At 41.1% G+C, this 20,921-nt stretch overlaps 1 protein-coding gene across 4 annotated transcripts in view; it reads left to right on the top strand.

Annotated features, from left to right (window-relative positions):
- Positions 1–894: 894 nt before the first annotated feature.
- The window catches only part of LOC6618225, a 69,557-nt gene continuing 49,530 nt past the window's right edge, over positions 895–20,921 (top strand). For 2 of the 4 annotated variants that reach the window (XM_032718492.1, XM_032718497.1), the window contains exon 1: positions 919–1,117. In XM_032718492.1, coding sequence (XP_032574383.1) covers positions 1,032–1,117 — 86 coding nt within the window. In that variant the 5' untranslated portion in view covers positions 919–1,031. Of the gene's footprint in view, positions 1,118–15,700; positions 15,757–20,921 lie in introns of all 4 variants that reach the window. The other 2 variants (XM_032718514.1, XM_032718509.1) reach the window with 2 other exon arrangements.

Raw genomic sequence — 20,921 nt, 5'->3', positions numbered from 1 at the left:
TTAATACATTAAAAAAATCCTTGCTATAGTTCTTATGTTTTGTTTAAATAAAATATTAGTTTTCCAAACACTACATACATATATATTTATTTGGAGATCCATTTCTTTATTTATTTAGATATCATATTAAGTCGCAACCAAAACCATAAATAATACAGTATACATATTGTATCTAGATGTCATTAAAATTCCATCCCATTAGAAATAAATAATCAACCAGCTCCCATTTAGAGGCAGAGAAGAAATTACTTATGTGTACTTTAAATATGTGGAGCCATACGTTTTGTAGCTGTCAGAGCTTGTAAGAGAGCGAAAATACTAAAATAAACCAAGACGAATTCATATAAGAGTCTAAAGTAAACAATAACAAACCAACAGCTAAATAGAAACAAAACTATACAAATTTAAAAAAAAATAATTATATTGTTGGATTTATTGCAACTCGTCATTTAAAAAAAATGTTGTATTTAAGAAGTGATGGAAAATTAATAGGAAATGAATATGGAAAATGAATAGGATTAACGGTCAGTAAAAGCATAATGTTAGTCTTGACGTTACTCAGATTGCTTTTATGATCTTAAACGTGAAATAGAATTTATAAAATGTAATTTAAAGTCTTAATAACGATATTTTGTAGTTAATGCCTGGTCACACTGTTAGGCTCAAATTGTAAAAACTGGTTTCAAGTGAGTGCTCTCTTACTCTCTTCGGTCGGTATATTTCTCCATCCGAGCCACGGTCCTACTAGCCTCCGCCCTCCCCCACTAAGAAAAACATTTTTACCAAGATGTTGTTGTCCTCTTCTTTCACTTTGAGAGAATGCTGTGTGAACAAGAGATGGATGGTGCAGCGGTGTGACCAAAATCGTGGGTAAAAAGACACCGCAAAATACTGAAGCCCAAGGCAAATGGCCAGTCGGCGAAAAATTTTCAAATCGCGTGGTTGTGCAGCGGACGATTTTCATTCGGAACGGTCCAACTTTGGAGCGGAGCGCGGAGTTTCGCATTTTTGTGTTTGTAGCGGAAAATCGGATGAAAAACTCCAAATGTTTACCAAATGAGCGGCGACAAATACGCGACCAATTGACGAGATCGTGTGTGTTTTCCTCAATTAAACGGTGAGTGTGCGATAGAGATGGAGATGTAAAGTATGCAGTCAAATCAAAGTGCGGCAAAAAAGTCTAAAGGTGAAAAAGTCATAAAAAAAGAAAGCAAAATAGAATTGCTCTGTGGAATATACAAATATATATACATACATACATATATATATGAATATATGCAAGGAGACGACCCGCAGCAAAAAAGGAATTTTTTGTGTACTACGGCGGCGCTTTGTTGTTGCTGTTGTTGTAGGCGTCGTGTATTTGCTTTTGTTTTGTGTGTGTGTATGTTGTTGCCTTTGCTTTGCTTTTGCCTATGCTCCTCTGTGTTTTGGTGATTGGAAAAATAAGAAAAGGAAAGAAAGCAGAAAAACTAAGGAAAGGGAAATAAAAACTGAAATTGAATAAGAAAATTGTCCATTTTCGTTTTCCGTGGCGGAGAAAAGTGAAAAGTTTAATTTACTAAACCAAGCGGCAAAACTGTGTGCGTGTGTGTGGGCGGTTGAGTCTGCGTGTGTTTGTGTGTGTGGCTGTGTCTCTCTAGTTTTTGCAATTCCCACTGCACACGCTGTTTCGTGTTGGATTATTGGATTATACCGCCAATAACGTCACACGCACAGCAACAACAACAGCAATAAAAACAACAAAAAGCGATAAGGGAGAGCAGACGACGCTGGGATTAATCATTAATGTCCTGAGATATAAAGAACAGGACCTCCGAAGAACAAGGAGCAGAGAGGAAGAGGACGCAGCAGACGGAGAGACGAAGGCGAGAAAGGGTGAGTTTAAACATCCAATTCCCAAAGGGTTTTCTATCTATCGTAATATTTAATTTAACGAATACAACATTATGTTCTTATGTTGTTGGAATGAGCAATAACTACTAACTAACTGAATCTGTATGTACAAAACATTATGGTAAATGAAGCAGACACAAGCTGTGTGAATTTAAATCCAGTTTGGAGGACTAGCTCGCGTGAAGTCATATCTGACCTTTGACAAATAAAGCTATATATGTATCTAATATGATCTACTATATTGTCCATATTCTCCCAGCAAGAGCAAGTTACATCATACTTTTGTGCATACTTTCGACTGTGTCCTTTTTCAGTTATTTTTTTAAAACTGGTTAAATTAAAAAAGAACTCTAATGCATGCACATTTATATAGTACTCCTGTTTTTGAACTGTAAAACTCACTGAGGAATTTCCAAATGCTAGAACCCATAATTATTGCCACTTGAATTAAAGAGAGTTGTTCCTCATCAATTCGTTCGCTTCACTTAGCCGGCGCTTATTTTCCAATGAAAATGTATTCTAATGACGCTTTTCGCGATCCTAATCTGCTGCGCATAAATTTCTTTGGCAACTTTGGGTGATTTATTGCCTGTCGATTGTCGTCGTACTCGTAGTCGCAGGCCCTGCTTTTTGGCCAGTCCCAGAGTCTCGGAGCGATTTCAATCCGATCCGAAAAGCGGTCCAAGAGACCAGACGGGATTGGACAGGACGGGACGGGACGGGACGGATCGCAAGGGGACAGGCTGGTGCCAGCTAATGTACGCGTCTCCCAGATGCCGCGGATTAGATAAAAATTCTCAATTTATGCGTTGCGCCAGTTGCCAATTGCAGTCCACCTTCCAAAGCGTCCTACTCCTCCAATGTATGTATGTACAAACATTACACACATGCATATGTACATACATATGCAAATGCAAAAAAAAAAAAACTTGTCGCGCCTACTAAAATCTTTGCCCGAGGGCTCTGCGATGCCTTCATTCCAGTCTTTTCCGCAGTCTATCATTTGAAATCATGTCCCGGCGATAAGAAATTATAGTGGCCCGGTCATAATTTACGTGATTTGCCTGCCTAATGTCCTGCCGCATGACACGAGGACAAAGCGGGAACCATAAAACCAAGGAAGAATTCACATTTGGAGGCTGTTCCAAATGAGGAGGAATTAGGGCAGGCAGTTGGGGCCCCGAGAAGATTAGTAGTTGCAGCTAAATGGATTATTGATGCTTAACTTGGCGAACGAAATAAGAGAGGCATTTATAAAATTAAAAAGTTATGATAATAATATTATGTTTGAAGCCTTATCCTATATATATTTTTAAAAATTCAAAATGCGAAGCTTAAATTGAAGAGAATCTCTGGAAGTGTTGCCAAGCAACAGACTGAGCGCAGTTTGCTTATATTAACTATAATACACTATATGCACTCTTTTATATCCTTGTCCATGGATAAAGCGAGTGCATTGTTTTCCAACACCTTAACCTACGGTAGACCCATTATTTTCCCGGTGCCCTGTCCAGTTTTCCCTGGGGAATGGCACTCTAGGTGCACGCATACTGGAAAATCCGTTTCGTTTTGACATTTATTGTTTTTAATAGTCTCGAGAGCTAGGGAATTTTATGGCACATCCTCGAGCGATAAAAATCTTTACTGCCCCGGGCTACATGCATATGGTTTATTCGTCGTTCCTTCGTTCAATAAGAGCCTAAGGTAAATAAAGTAGGGGATAAAAAGAAAAAGGCCTTTGGAATTAGCCGGGCCACCTCATAAAGTGAAAAGTGTCATAAAAATTAGTCAAGAAATCACGCTGCCCACTCCCAATTTGTAATTCTTCGGACGGTTCTTTTCGTCTCTTTCGGACTTTCAACATTTCAGTTCCTTTCGGTTATTTGGTTGTTTGTTCTGACACATTTGTATGCTAATGAGAGAGCGGGATATGGAGGTTGTTTGGCCTGGGTAGGTGCTTCCGGCGGGATTCCCTTGGTCTTTTTACCGCTGACTGAAATCTATCAGGTTTTTGACGAGGGTTTCGGCCGGGAAATCGCTTTCGGAGGATAATGCATGCAGCTCAGGTCTTGCATATCGAAGTGGCCGCTGATAAAGGATTTGGGAAGTAGTTTAAGCCATTTGGACGGGGTCATAAATTGAATTATAATTCAGGCACACACAATTTCTTCTGTCTGCCTGTGAGCTTATGTATGTCTAATGTTCCTCGGATTAAGGTCTTTGGGTTGAATTGTTTTATTTTTTCTCCCCCCAGAGCGTATTTCTTGGGTCTTAAGCCTTAAGCACTGCACTTCGGTAGGATGAATCAGCTCGAGTTGAAAACAATAAAAAGAAACCATGAAAATATGAACTTTGAAGTGTGTTTCCAGGAATGGCTCCTAGCTTTTAACTAAGAAGTCTGGGGACACAAATTGGGAGCAACGTTGAGTCGAGTTCGACTTGCACAGTGTCTAAAATAATAATGCTTCGTATCTGGGTACCACGAATTACAAGAAAATTAAATACTTTCCTATCCACTTGAGCCAACCCTTTGATTGGCGTTATATTTCCTTCCGATTACCTATCCCAGATTTCCCATTCTCTGTGTATGTACCCATTTCCATCGAATAGCTTTGGTGCTTATCTATAAATAACATTTTGCTTGCCTTTCTTATCAACTTCCGCTTCTTAATGTCTCTCCAACCAAATTGCAGCTAAACTCTTAGTTTTCGTCCCCTCCTTTTTTCTCGCCCACCCATCTCTTTCCGTGCGTTCCGTCCCTTTCTAGCAAATTGGCTTCTATGGCTGTCTTATCCTGAAATGTGTGTGCGAGCTCGGGTGTGTTACAAAGATATCAATGGCAACGGAAAAAAAGAAATTAGAGTGCGGGGGGGTGGGCAACCTTGAACCTTAAACCCTAGAAAAAAACAGGCAGGGCTCATTTCCGTAGCGGGTCAGACAAAGACAAATACACGCGGCTAAAGCGAGATAGAAAGATGCAATGCCACAAATCTAAAATCCACAAATGCCACAAAAAGTCAATAAATGTGCGCCTTTGCTTAGTATTATCAACAGCTCGTTAGGAGCCTTAGAAAAATGACCAAAAATGGATATATACAATAGTTATATATATAGTTATATATATTATATATAGCAGATGAGATGAAGGAAAAGACAGTGGCAGGGAAAGACAATCAAATGAGAGGAAAAACTAAGACAAACAAAAGACGGACGAAACTGAAAGAGAATTAAGTGAGGCCTGGCAAAAAGTAAATGAGGAAAAAAGAAAGTTCCGCAATTCCTCTTGTTCTTGGTCACTTTTTTTGTTCCCAGCAATTATCCGCTGGTCAAACAAAAGTCATTAAATTGCGGAAATCGGGTCACCAAACCGACAACAAACCCAACTAAATGAGAGGGCCAGAAAAGAAAAAATAAGCAGACAAACGGAGGCGAAAACCCCCGAAAAACATTCGAAAAGAACATACGACTAAATTGTGAATTTATTTACATTTAATTGCATCTAAGTTACAAAACAAAAGCGCTTTGCCAGCCTTGTATCTAAAATTATATTTTAATGTGCGGCCACCGCTTAATTGTGATGATGATGATGATGTCCCTCTATCCCGCTCTTCAACTTTTCTTGGTTGCCTCAGTGTCGAGATAATAATGATGATATGACTCATTAACCTCGACGCATGACCCGGGCAAATTAGAACTACAAGAAAATTCATTGCATCCGCAAAGACACCATTTCTTTACACTTCCCAGCAAGGGAAACCCCAACTTTAAATTTGAAACAAGTGTTTTTATATTTTAATTTCTAGCTGAATTAGTTACTTCGTAAAAGTGTAGATTTACCAGACTATTTTGTTTCGGCACATTTTTATTTCTGCCCAAAACTCGCTTCCCTGTAGCTCAGTGTAACAAATATTGAAGCGCATATGAGCGATATAGATACATATTTAAGCTGTCTGTGGCAACCCGGCCTGTTTGAGCTGTAAGTGTCTTTTGAGGCCGTGTTTTATTGCTGCTAAGTTCGCTTGTTGACTTTGGCTGAGTCATCATCTCGCGGTTCGTCGGTTTGATGTTAGAAGTTGCCCGTCCTCGAGCCCCCAAAAACCCCCACTCTCTTTCGAAAAACAGCACTTAGCTGACATATTTTCCTTTGTAAAACTTAATGGTCTAGATAAAGTTCGGTCGGCTGGCTGCGGTTTTGTCGCTTAAAGTTTTCCAAAGCGAGCATCGCATGCTTAGCATTTAAATGAACTGAACAACGAAGTTTTGCATTGAAGACTTGGCGATGATTCAATTGGCCGTGCATTCGCTGGGCTTTTGCAATCTTTTGGCTTGCAATTTGAACTTCACTTCGAAGACCACACCTTGGAGCCGTTTTTCATTTTCATTTTCCTTTTATATTTCCATTTCGATTCGTTGGGTTTGTTTTTAGAGCTCGGGGCTCGGATTTGGGTTCTCGGGTTCGTCATGATTGCAATATCATCTGCAATCCAATGCGTCTCCATTTCCCACGTTTTGCTGTCTTCAGAGCGACCCGCTTGTGCAATTAGTTTGGAATTTCGAGTCATGCCTAATGAGCCGAGTGGGGTCAAGGGATTTAATAGCATCTTAAACGGTTCTCTCGACTTCAACTTCAGTTTTGCCGCAGCTGAAAAAGGCAAATGCAAATACACTTGTCGAGTTCTACTAACCACATCCCGTCGGCCTCGTCTTGCTATATTTGTGTTTTCCCCCGGAAAATATATATGGGTGTATACGTACGTGAGTGAGTGTGTGCTGTTTATTGTTCATTTGTTTATTTGTTTACATGGCAAACATAAACCAAACAAGCGCCGCCACTGCTGGTGGCAAAAAACTTTTAAGCCGGAATATGTTCACAAATGGCCAAAGAAGTTGAGCCCTGCTGGGGAAAGTGTTGGGCTAATTTTATTAAATTATGTGAAGGAGTTTCCTAGGTCTTCCATTACTTCCCAACTGATATTAATTAGTTTCTTAGTTTTCATTTTAAAAGTAGAATGTTATTGCTTCCTATTTGCAAATATAAACTAACCAAAACGAGCTTTAAGGCAGATTTTTCTGGCGAATGCCTCAAGTTTTATGTATAAAGTGAGCTAAAGAGATGGATGTTTCGATGAAAAAGAAATTGATAGGCAGTCACTGGCCTAGAAATAACTACTTTTCACTGGGTTAGACTACTTCCTCGTCTATTTACTCTCCTACAAAGACTGATTTCCAATTGTTTTCGATTCTACAAATTTGTTTACTCTGGAATGCAATTGAAACCTTTGCGGAGGTTAATTTTCTGGGAGTTTCGTAGAAAAACAACCTCATTGTTTACTCGTATTTCTGTCAACTGGCCTTAGCCTGAATTCATTTATGTTTACGTGCCACATTTGGTGCCTTTGTTTACCCTAACTTCAGCACCGCAATTCTCCAAAGAGATCAAAACAATTTCAACTCCTTTGGGGCTTTCTTAAGGGTCGCAACATTAATTCCTGGGTTGCAAGCCTGTGTTTTACGAAATTATACTCCGCATTTTCCGTTTCTGTTAGTGTTAATGCAACTGCAGTATTTTTTTTACCACTTTTTTCGCTCAATTTTTGGGCCAGTACGTCTATAATGCGCTTTAATTACTGCGGGAAAAGGGGTTTTGCATTCGTCAGGAGGCGAGAATTTTCCTCCTTGCTGAATTTATGGGCATTAACTGGAAATGTGCAAAGTAAATCGTGTTAAAAAGAACTTATCATTTGCATTACGGCCTTCTTCCCCATTGGGCTATTATTATTTAATTGCTGGCGCTTTAATTATTGACCAGACACGAAACGAACTGCCATTTAACATTCATTCGATAAAAAATAAATCAAAATGACAACCGCTGGCAAGAAAAGCAATTTTCGAATAATCCCATGGCAAATTACATGCCAAAAACACAAGACAAACGCTTCAACCAAGTAAATCTAAAAGTTGCAGCAGAAAAAAAGGCAAAGGAAAACTAAATTAAGCGCCTTTGACATAGAAAATGCAATTTGCTGAAAAAATTTATCTGCATGGCGAGAGGGCTCAAATAAAAGTGAAATGCATGTGGGAGAAAGGCCGAATCAAAAACAACCATACCTAAAAGAATAAAAAATGGAATTACGAGCAGTTTTATTCTAGTTTATCACACGAATTGAGTTTGAAAATGCGTAGCCTGGCAAAGTGCCACAGAAAAAAGGGAAGGAAATCGAAAAGAAAAGAAAAGAAAAGAATAGAAAAGAAAAGAAAAGAAAAGAAAAGAAAAGGAAGGGAAAGGAGCGATGAAAATTGCAGGGGAGTGAAAAGGGAAATGCCCTAAGATAGATGCATCAATTGGAAAGGCAGAAGAAATGGCACAAAAATCGACAACGATGTCGAGGACGTTGACAAGCGTAAAAGACACCCAGGCATTGAGGACATGTGTGCGTGTGGAAATCCTTTAAAAAGGCAATTTTGGTAGCACTTAAATGCAGACTCACAGCGAAGGAAAATCAGTGAAGGGACGCAGAGTGGAGCCAGGACACGCGGCAGCTTCCCCTTTTCCTTCTCGCTTTCGTACCTCTTAGTCGTCTGATGTGCCCGAAAGTGCCGAAACATATAGCAAATCGTTTTCCAAACGTAGCCCCTGGAAGCGACCAAATCCTTTCCTGCGGCAGGCTGAGCACTAGGTATTTTGGAAGTCGGGACCTTCTCTATAATAGTCTTAGTGGTTTTTCTTGGCCTTCCAAGGCGGCTGATTGTTGGGTGGATCGCCTCCTGCCTTCTGCCTCCTTTCACCAATCTCCATTCGCCTGCCACGCCCACAGACACATCCGCCGCATAACTAGTTGCCGTCGAGAGTGGCATAATAGAACGGAACGTGGCGCTGCCGAAGCATGTGGCATGTGGTAGGGCGGTGTGTGGCATGTGCCATAACTCCACCAGCCACGCAACCACCCACTCTTACACAGCAGCTCATATTTGTGTGCGTTTGTGCAATAATAGTGCAGGATGGCAGGTCCTACACTGCAAATGTCAATATCTTGAAATCAAATTGGACTTTGGACATACATATTAATTCTTCATTCTTAAGCGAATGTATCTTTTCACCACAGTGTTGATGCCTGCTGAGCCACATGTTGATGATGGCAAAACGAGACCCTGAGTAGCCTGGCCAGAACATCAGGGGAATCTGGTGTCTGACGCCTTTAATTAGGCACTGAACTGCATTGGCAGCAGCTAAGTTTGCTGTAGCATCGGCTGCAGGATATCGAATCATAGATTTATATAACGTGGAACCACTGTAGTTACACCGCCCACCCACCGCCTGAACACACACACTGTGCCGACGGGCGCAATGCATAAAATTGTGTCACAATAATCTTGCCACGCCTGGAGAGTGGGGAAGAAGAAGGAGAAGAAGTGGGCAAGGAGGAGTGGCAGCAGCAGATTTCTGCCATCAATGCAATTGCCGGGATGTGCCATTCGCAACGATGTGCTGGGAAGAGGATGCGAGGGTGGTGGTGTGGGACGTGGGTTCGGGGAAAACGGGAACATAGGCAGTCATTGCATAATTGCAATTAACACAGTCCTCGGTTGAAACTAAAACAGTTACTTAGTGCAGAAGACAACTTCCTCTGTGGGCTCTTCCTCTGCCTGCTGCCTGCTGCCGTCATCCTGCATCCCCTGAATCCTTGTGCCTGCGAGCGTGTGCGTGAGAATGTGTGTGGCGTGCGAAAAGGTTTCCCCATTGTGCACTCAAGTGTGCGCAACACTCAAACACAAAGGCCGCATACGAAATTTCACACGAATCCTCCTCCAGATATATTCTTACATACATGCATAGTATAAATGTGGCTGCAGGATGTTCTCTACCTTTTCTGGCTGGTGGCTGGCTGGGCATAATCGGTGAGGGAAGCAAGAAAAGGAGTGCGAAAGCGGAGGCATGTTGAACAGAAACTGAGCAACAAAATCAACGCCGTGTCCCGACAATACAAAGGACATTTTGCTGCACTGAAATAAATATGGAAAAAATCCAAAAACTGCTTGCTCCTCCTCCCTCCCTCTTTCCATAGCAGGCCAAAAAGATTGCCGTTCAGTGCGGAGCCGCATGAATGAAGTGAAGTGGCAACGAACAACAATGACATGTGGGAAACTGCAGGCCGAAGGGCATTAAAAACAGATCGATTGCCAGTAAAATTAGCCAGCGGGAAACCGTAGTTTCGAAGTGCAGATGAACAGGGGATGGGATGGAAAACATCATCCTTTTTGAAACATTAAGTGATATGTTTGGGATAGTTGCAGCAATTAATCGGCAATAATTTCCCAATTTAGGAGGTATATGTTTCCGTAGGAAGGGCATTTAAAACCATCTAACTATTAAACTCAATTCACTTTAATAGGTATTTGATTTCTTCATCAATGAACCCTTCATTCAATTCCAAAATCAAACCACAATCCTCAATAGTTCCCATTTTAGATTGACGTTTTTGATAGTTCCGAAGTTCCTTAACAATCAGTTTGAAGTTTTCCGCCCCATAAATCGATTGAATTTTAAATATGCTCCCATCCCATCCCTCCATTTTCCATATTTTCCCTACCCATACCCATAGCTCTTGTTTTCGATACGATGCGATGGTGGTTGTCATCGCCGTTTTTCGCGAGCAACAACTGTCTGTGGCAAGGATTTGAAAGGAATTTCACTTCACCCTGATGTGTCGCTTATAGGCGACCCCTACTATACAATTTTCATAGTTCCCTCCGCCCGCCCCGCTCCGCTCCGCTCAACGCGTTGCCAGCGAAATTTTACTGTGGCTGGTTTTAACATTGTAAAATTTGCCCAATAACATGACACAGGCATGAAAATCAGCCAAGCCAGCTAGGGGTGCCATAACCCCCGACCCCTAGACCCCTCCCCGCGCCCTCGCTAGCCGCCCCTGCGCGTGCGTGCTGCTGCTTCTTCCTCCTACTTCGCGCTGGTGGCAAAAAGAAACAACAGAAAAATTACACCAAAGCGGCAAGAACTGGCGAAAGGTAGCAGAGTACAATGTGTGCGGCGCGTACATGTGTATATGTATAAGAAGAATATTATTTTTCGGTATAATGGCACATGAACACGAAATGAGCAGCGTACTGAGCCGGAGCCAAACCGAAAAATATGGAACCGGGTACTTGGTGTAACGGGCATATCGGGAAGTGGTAGCGGTAACGGTAAAGCTAACCGTTACCGGCTGGCGGCAATGGGAACGCCGTGTGATATATTTTATTTTTATTGATTATTTCTTGACTCGTGATTCAAAGGAACACCGTCGCCCCCGCATCTTAAACACGTTCAAACGCCTCCGAAAGGACATTCCCTTGCACGGCCAACGAACTCGGCAACCAAACCGTTAATCACTAATTTTGAAAACCTGAAAAGCTTGCACAAATATGATTAAATATCAATTGAAACAATTCCATTGATGATTCACTAGAAGTGCGATTTGAGAACGATTTCCGTATTTACGTTCATGTAGAATAGCTGCAGTTTTAGTGTGCCGATATATAAATGGTAGCTTCACGTGGAAATGACTTATAGTTGGCAACTTATTTTTTTTTTAGCGTTTTGGCATGGCTAACACGCCACGAACACTTTAATCAAGCACATATTATATGCACATGTGGGCGGTAGTGGGTGTTTATTCCTTTTTGTCGTTGTCCTGCATTTCGCTTTCATAATGACAGCGCCAACAAGAAAAATAATAACAAGGAAAACAATACATTGTTGTCGTTGCTGCAATTTTCATAATAAAGCAAAAACAAGTCGACGGCAACAATAAGAATAATAAAAACGGAAAACAAACACCTTGACCCAAATGCGCGTTACCAACGCAGAAAATAAATTCTCCACCGTCCATAGAACCTTTACTCTTACTATTTTTAATTTGTCTAAACATTTTTTAGATCCAAAAGCAAAAGGGAATATTTTGAAAGGAAGCGAAATCCAGCATATGGCCCCGACAAAAAGGCTTTGTTTACGTTTTTCAGATCCTCGCCGAGTTGCCCGGATCTCTTTGCTTTAGCATAAACAAGCAGACAATCGCTTTCTATCCCCCAGAACCCCAAAAAACCCACCCCAAACCTCATCATCCAAAAAATGCATACGCAAATTTATACACCAGATATAACTTTGAGGTTGGTGGGCCTTCAGAGGGGGATGCATGTACATGAAACATGCATGGGAATTTTCAGTAAAAAGTAAAAATATATTTTATGCACTGTCGTTTGTGGCTTCGAGCTCTCGTTCTCATTCTGGTTTCGGTTCTGCCTCTGGTTTAGTCCAAAGAAAAATAAATATACGAATAATAATAAAGTTTTCTGGGGAAATGCATGCGGTGAAACTTTCTTTTCACTCTGATACCCTTTTTAGCCCCTGGACGAGATCAAAGTGTTGAGTGAGGCCTGCTTGCTTAGGAAATATCTGTTCTAATCAATAATAAACATATTAGAAACAAATGTTTAACTAAATTATATATATAAATATATATATATGTCTACTTAAGTCATTTTTTCTTGTATTTTTTATTCCCCATATATATTTGAATTTTTTGCATTCGCTGTAATTGCTTGTGGGTTTAACTAGACTTGCTTTAGCTGCATGTTATGCGAATTTTTCAGTTCCTGCTCCTTTTTCTTCGTGGGGCATCTTCAACTTCTGCTTGGCAAATTTTATGGACACTGTGTGTGTGCAAGGAGGTTTTTGTAAGTTTTTAATTAAAGCGAAAGTGTCGACAGGCATGCTGGGAATGTTCCCAGTGGCCAGGACCGGCAGCAATGTCCTGGGAGCCAACGAGCTGCCACTTTTGGCTTTTTGCAAATTGTTGCAGTTTATTTTATTTAGTTTTCCGAGCTGATCGATAAACTTGGCAATTTTCGGTTGGCCGTTCGGTTCATCGCCTGCTAACAGGCAAACTTTTGTGGCAAGACTGCATAACCGGGCCTCGAAGGATGTAAAAGAGTTTATCGGGAAAACCGAATCCAAGACTAATGGGAATAAGCCATATCACAAGTACCTAAACACAAAAGTCTTCACACGAACATCATGGTAAATGGTATCGTATTGTATGATTGGGAATCAATTAAACCGAGACGAAAAACTGAATTTTTACAGCTGATGGTTGTTCTTCCACCATATCTTTTCAATAAAATAAATTTAATCGTTTATAAATTTGCGATTTTTTGTAAGTCAGCCCTGAAGCTCTCGGCCCAAATAAAACCCAGCAATTTGTCAAACAAGTTGCTGCCTACGCAGAAATCAAATGAAAAAGAATACAAACACAAACAGCAAAATGAAAACAAGAATTTGTAAATCTTCCAAATTAGAATCTTGTCATTCCGATTAGCTTCAGACACACAGTCAAATGATTCAGTTTTTATTCTCAGCCAAAAAACTTAACTAAAGAACAGGTTTAATCTCGACCCAGAGATTGCCTTCAAGGGCTTAAATCGCACACACAGAAGAAAAACTTCAGGAATAATAAAAGGGACACGGAGACATTGTGGCCAAAAGGATCTTGGGGAAAAAAGGTCCAAATGAAAGAAAATGCGCGCACATAAAACAAGATGAAACAAAGGCCAAAACGGCATTAAATACAATAAAAACACAGGAAAAAATATTATTAAGAATACACAGAATGCGCAACGAGGGAGAGAGAAAGAAAAAGCAATTAATAATAATTAATGTTTTTATCTTTTTGTTCAGCCTTCTCTCGTCGTTTTCTCCGAATAATATTTCTCTCGCAGAGAGACAGAGACACAGGAAACCGAATCCCAGACATCGCAGTCCAGGTCCAGAATCCCAGAATCCAGTTGCTGCATCGTTCGCCTGCCTCTGTTTTTTATTACATTCAGCAGCAGCACGGAGTTGACTTAATTGATAATTGGAATTTCTTTTTTCCTTGCAATGTATTTAAATTTTTCAACATCATTTCGTTTCATTTGTTTCATTGCTCTGGCGACTTTAACCCAAAAAGGCCGCAAAACTGCGAGTCCAAATAATTGTTCAAAAGAATCTGCAAGCCGGACCAGAAAAAAAGATAGAAACAAACCCAGCAATAATAAAACCAAAAAACCGCAGCGACTGCAAAAAGAGAGGAAAAACTTTTTTGCGGTTTTTTCATTGCAAAAGTGTTGGAAAGAGGCGTTCTAGCGTTTAAAAAAATTTTGTGGCCGTCGCCAATCGACAGCAGCAACCGAAATGTATCTTAAAGTTTGCCACTTGCCTTCTGAATCTTCCTCTGATGGTGTTGATGTTGATGGTTCTTCGGCTTGACTTTTTGGCTGCGGGCGGTTTTTGTTTTCTTTCCGTCGAACGCCTTCGACGCTTTCCAGATACAAAATGTATCTGTGTGTGCAGCTGGGATTGTGTCTTTCGAGCATGTAGCTTCAGGTTGAGTTTCAGCCTCAGCACTTTTTTCGTATTCGGAGGTCTCCGCAGCTTAAGTTCGTTTGTTATTGCTTTTGTACAACATTTAAATGTTTAGCTGCCGGTTGAGCTTGGCTTTCGAGAGTGTAAAGGGTACGAAGGGTGTTCTGGCACCTGAAGATCTCTCAAGGCATAAAAAAACTAAATTTAAATGAATATGTAAAAGGTACTGAAAGAATCGTTACATGTTTCAATCACATATAAAATTGTTTTTTTTACGATTATAGTAAAAATATATTAATTAAAGATATTGAATTGATAATAAATTAGAATTCGGTCCGAAGTCTTGGGTATATCCCCAATCACAGCGCGTTTAAAAATCCCACTCACACTCACGCTTTCTTGTTTGCTGTAGCCTCTTCCTTTAGTTTTTGTAGGCGTGAGTTTTATTTCAGCTCACTTAATGCGAATTAAGCTAATTTAAAAGCGATTCGAAATTAACTCTAATGTGTATGCAAAGCAACACGAAATGCGAAGAAAAAACTAAAGCAAAAAGCATTTCTAACACTCTTGCTCCATTCATTATGGGTTGTTGGGCTTTGTATATTCGGGCTTAGGCTTTCCATTTTGTTATAATTTTTTTAAGTATTTGATTTGGAAATGTGTGGTTTCGGGGGCTCGATGTGTGGGCGTCTTAAAGTGGCTACTGTTGCGCCCGCTTTTCCAGTGCATCGAGAGCCCCCATATTCTTCCATATATCTATTGAAATCGCTGTAGTTGTTGTTGTCCATATTGTTGTTCTTGCTCTTGCCGCTCTGACCCAATTGACGTAGTCAACGTCGTCGTCATCGCTTCGCTTGTTAGAGAAGCTCTCAAAATAAAATTGGGAAAAAGCTAAAAAAAACGTTGGAAAATAGGGATACCCAAAGTAGAAGAAGTGCAGGTCGCTAGTAAAATGCACATTGAATGAAGATGGTAGGTTCCACTACATGTCCACGGAGGTACACACACGCCTAGCCATGTATATGGCTACACGTATGTGTGCCTAAATTGTAGGTAGCAAGCATGTATCTTAATGAAGGCAATTTGCTTGTCGAGTTTAGGCAAGTTAGTTTACCGAAAATTGGCATATGGCCAGTAGCAACAAAAGCCCCGTACAGGGCACTGCATTTGAACCCCCAAAGGCACCCACTTACCTCCTGCCCACACCTTCCCGATTGCCTTGTATAGAGCTTACAGCTTATGCTGCCTACAACGAACCATTCAACAAATAAAATTGTGAGACTAGCCAGGATTACAGGATGTTAGAAAAAAGGTTTACAGCTAAAAAACTTAATAGATTATTCATTACTTATATTTAAAATGTTCGTACATAAACACATTCGTCATTAAAAAATTTCATTTCTATCCCAGTTTACTTTCAGTTTTATATGCGCAAGACAATATCGCCATCGGACCGAAATTCTCAAGTGAGTTTAGATACAAATCTTTTTACGCACTTAAAACTATATATCCCCAGAAGTATTAATAAATACATATTCGCTCTCAATATTTTAATACCAAATGTCAGCACTCTGCAGTTCTTTTCTGTACTTAAACGTCAGTTCTCAAGAATTTTCTTGAAGTTGCCCAAAATAAATTTAATCTTGAGGAACTTCCTCTTTAGGAATTTCGACCGTATCTTCCTCACCAGTCTTTCACCAGGGCGCACATGTCGATAAACCAACTTACACACATCGATGGCGATAGTGAACACCATGATGAGGTTCGCAGGGAGACGAGGAGGTTTCGAAACGGAGCGCCTGAGAACGATGATGAGGACATGCCAGGCATGCACTCTGGGGGGTAATGCGAATTTGGCCGTTCAGCCTTCAGCCCCATTTCCACCTCCCCCCGTCCACCCTTCCTGCTGACCCTTTCCTACACGTGGCGAAAGAAGAGTTATGCAAGCTGCAGATACGTTTTTGCCCACATGTGCGTGTGTATCTGTGAGTGGTATGTAGATCCAGGGCTAGCAAGGATGGTAGTTGGGGCCAAAACAATGCCGAGAAGCGATGGATTAGAAATGATTTACTGGCCAGTTGGAGAAATGTTCAGCCATTACTTCCCGCCCATCGTCCAGTTGCAAAAATCCTAAATTTCTGCATTCACAACAGTAATTGCACATAATATTTATTTTAACCTTATTTTGAACACGGAATAGTTTGGCCAAATTCAAAAAACCATCAAAAACTAAATTATTTTCCCGTGGGCAATTTTCTCGCTACTTTCTTAACTTTTAATGCAAAAACCCTTATTTAATGAACATAGTCCAAAACTTTTGACATTTCTACATTTACATTTATCATTCCAAAATTTTCTACCCGTGTCTATTAATCAAAAGACTTAAAATATTGTTTTCTGTGTACGTTTCGGGGCCCCGAAAATGCCAAAACGAATTTTGCTTAAATTGCGAAAATTTAATAATCTAATAAGGCAAATTTTAACAAACTATTTAATGGCTAAACTGAGAGCAGACTCGACTCGGCTCAAATTCAAAGCCGACGAAAGAAGAATCAGGGAGCCGGGGGTTGGAATTGGCCCAAGGCAGAGCGTTTAGCTTAAGTTAAGCGGAGACAGCAGCAGCCGCGTTTAATGTCTGTGAAATTGAAAAATTTACTCTTTAATATGCGAACGGGTTGGTCCGTTGCCTCATTGGCTTCTGAGCCCGAGAACCTGCCGGAAAGAGTCAGATACGGATGCTGGATTCTCGATGCTGGTCAGGCCAAATGGTGTGGAAGCCGCTCTGGCTGCTTTGCTGCCTTGCTGCCTTGCTGCTTGAAGTGCAGTTAGAGCAATTTCACAACTCACTAACAATCATTAATGCGTCGCCGACATTTCTCCGCCCGTACCCCCCTCCCCGCTCTGGATTTCTTTCCATAGAGAAGGAAGTCGGCCTCTAATAAGCAGCCTCTCCCAGCGAACTTAAATCATAAACAGGCCGAGCTGGCTGCTTTATGAAATGGAAAATGTGCAGCGAATGAAAGAAAACACAGGCCAGGCGGCGGCGGCAGGCGGACAAAATAAAATTATTCCGAGTCGATGGAAAAGCTGGGATGGATGGATGCTAGGTTGTTTGGTTGGCTGCCTCGTTTGCTTGTGCTTGGATGTGATTGAGGCCTGCGGCTCATTTTGAAGTTCGAGTCGTAGAGCGCTTACTAAATCGACACGCAGATAGATATGAGGAAACCGTAAAATAGGAGTGGGTTTTGGCTGCTGCCGGTGCTGCGAAGGATATGGCGGAGAGAGCTCATCGTCGCTGCGAGGTGGGATTGAGAGATAGTAGAACTTAATAAGCCGTTTTTATAATATGATTGGACCTAGCTGCTGATGATTATGGGTGGATGGTTAAAATATCCAGTATCCGTATTTCGTAAAGGGTATTCCAGGTATTCCGAAGGACTAAAATACTTTTTGATGTCATTTTTTACCTTCGCATCGGACTTACCCTATTTTGTTGTCAACCCACGCTCGCGTCATTTATGTTGTATCATGGAGCAGCAGCGACTTTGATGACGGCCTGTTGACGTTGCCCCGGGAGGTTGGTTGGTCTTTCCCCAGCTAAGGTTCCTCGTTTCTCTACGGCCGAAGAGATCGTAAATGTGTGCCAAATTATAAGTCATATGAAACAATGACTGCTACTTAGTTATGACCATAAAAACGAGGCCAACCGGGGGATGGTCGCTATACGCCAGTCGCGACTGCTGTCAAAGTCATTTTGGCGCATAATTTTTACAACCGGGTCCCTCGGCGCTTGCCCCGCTTTTCTGTTAACTCGAAACTCGTCGGGTTCTTCATATAACTTTTATAGTCTCCCCTGGTCGTTGCTAAAATATTCTAATTGTTTTCAACAATTTTTGAATGCGCGGTGTACGCGCGGCAGTGTCATAAATCTTTTTTTTTAGCCATGATGCAGCGGGAAGAGGCAGTAGCCAACTGAAATGGCCAAGACAAATTTGCTTTAAAGCTCGCCAATAAAAGTTAACAGCGTGGCTATCCTCTCCAGCTTTATGCTCAGAGTGTGTGCTTTTTGTATCTTCTGCATAATCTAGCCAAAATGTACGCATTTGAGACTGGTTTTTATGGAACGCCGTTGTAAAGGGATGCTGAAAGAGTAGATGGGATTGGGCCAAGACTGAGTGGAATGCACGGAAATCGTAATTAAAATTTGTTGCTTCAGAAGAAGCTCTATCTGGATGGCAGAGCATGTTTTTGGTTTCTACGATATTTATATACATTTAGATAGTTGGTAGTTTGTGCCTCCACCTTTACATACATACATACACCTTAGGTTCTTAGTCCGCAGTCACTTGGGTGGGTATTTTATGGCTAACGGACGTTTGCAAGTATCGTAAATTTTATGGTTAATGTGGTGGGTAATTTTAGATAAAATTGCAGCCAACGACAACAATTTCGTATTCTATCAGCACGCATTTTGGTAGATTCTTTTTGAAATTCTTTAATTCTTGTTTGCTCCAAACGATATTTATCGTAATATATATGAATGAATATATCTACAAATTTATCCGAATCACTTCCATGTTTCATAACTTTCTCACGCAGCCTCAGCTGTATCACTCATCAGTTAACCCAAACTCAAAGATACACAGCGCAGATTACGTAAATATTTCTTCATACATTCCTCGCTCTAATCCGCAGATACATTTTCACATGCTTAGCACAGTTGAGCGGGGCCTCCGTTAGAAATTCCCGAAAAAAGCAGCACAACGAGATACTTTCGCCATAACTTAGGGCCATTGCACGGCAGCCACTTGGCCCGAGTTCATTGCCAATTCGCATGCAACTTGCAGATACTTTGCACTCATGTCTCAGCTACTTTATATCATTTTAATAATGTATCTGCGAGGTGGTTCGCCACACAGGGCACTGGCAAAAGTTCAAGTAGTTTGCACTCAATTTCAATATTTTACAGACCACAAATAAAAACAAAAAATAAGGACTCAGTTTTGCAGCTGGCAAGACGGCGAACACAATATATCTCATAGATACATATGTTATACACATACCTACATATATTGCTTATTTTATATTAGCGTGTGTCTTTTGTTGGGAGCCCCTCAGGAGCCAAAGTAACTAATATGAATAGCTAATAAATCACATTTGGACTGTGATTTATGTGACAGGTGCGTATTGCGATTTGAAATTGGCAACAGTTTCCATTTCGCATCCGCAGATTGGCTAAAAGCAAAGCAGCATGTGTAACCATTACGTTTTTTGTTGCTGTTCCATTCTGTCATGTAAAATATTGAATAACCCGAAACCCTATCCAAATGTGACCGTTAATTTCGCCCTGAGAGTTGTCAAATTAGTTCAAGGGAAAGGTCTCTCCTAACTGACCCTCAATTACGCATTTCTTCGGAAAACTTTGTTAATTTGTTGTGTCGACTCAAACAATGAGCTGGGGCTAATGTATTCGATTGGAATGAGGACTAGGGCTAGGACATTGGTTCGTTATTAGTTGCCGCGTCGAATGGAACAAGAGAACAGACGCACACGCACGGGAACCGGATTTTATCGATGCCACCAGCCAGTTGGTCGGCGTGGGGCTCCTCATTATGTAACCTCTCATAATTCTTTCATTAATAAAATTCCCACACGACGGTGCCACCATCATCTGCATTATGTAAATCTTCCATCAACAACACGGCTCAGCCGGAGCCGGTTTCATTTTCGGGCTCCTCAGTCCCAGTCCACTTTTCTGCTCCTTTCATCCTTGTCAACTAATTTCGGGGTTGTGCGGCCGACTGACTGCCTGCCTGTCATGTTTTTTAAGACTGTTTTAATTTTCATCCTTTTCGAGTGCGGAGAGCTGGGGTTGCAGAAGCAGGGGAACCCCGAAGAACGAAGAACAGTCGAGCGCAGCGGCTTTTACTTTCCTTTCCTTTCGGCCTTAAAAATGTTGGCCAAAAACCAAATAAGACGAAAACTACCTGTTCACAAAACCCACACACACCGCAGAGGTAGCAGTAACAGCAGCAGCCGCAACAACATACTCGTATTCGTATCCCCCAAACGAACAACCAACGTCAGGCGAACTGAACAGAACTGTCGAGCCAGCAAACAACGCCCAGTGGGCACAGTGGTTCCGCGTCGAGATCCCTAATGCAAAAGGTTAATTCAAATTTAATTGGGAACTCAATTGCACTAATATGCCTTAAAATAGGTGTGTCGCTCTAATAAAAGTGCGAAATAAATTATGAAATCAAATGTATTACTGTTCATTCCCTTATTTTCATCAACAAACTAACGATATAAGTTATAGGCTTAACTAAGTTATATTAAACTTAGGCTTAACTCCGTTTATGTTTCAGCTAAAGTTATATTTTTAATGATCTGCTCGATCGGCACCACTGTGCAGCCACATTTGTCGTTTCGGCTCCCATTCCTCTTGTCTTTTTTTCTGGCCTCACCAGGGTTCTCCTGGCTTGAGTTGGAATTCGGTTTTTTTGGCCTGGTTTGGTGGCTTGGCTGCTTTTAAATACCCTTTACCTTGGCCATATTAATGCGGCTCCCACTGTTACTTGGCCACTGTTGTTGTTGTTCTCGCTGCCGTCGCTGCTGTGCTGTTGGTGTT

This window comes from Drosophila sechellia, chromosome 2L (assembly GCF_004382195.2).
Source record: "Drosophila sechellia strain sech25 chromosome 2L, ASM438219v1, whole genome shotgun sequence".
Classification (NCBI taxonomy): Eukaryota; Metazoa; Arthropoda; class Insecta; order Diptera; family Drosophilidae; genus Drosophila; species Drosophila sechellia.
This window is presented reverse-complemented; position numbering and strand designations above follow the sequence as displayed.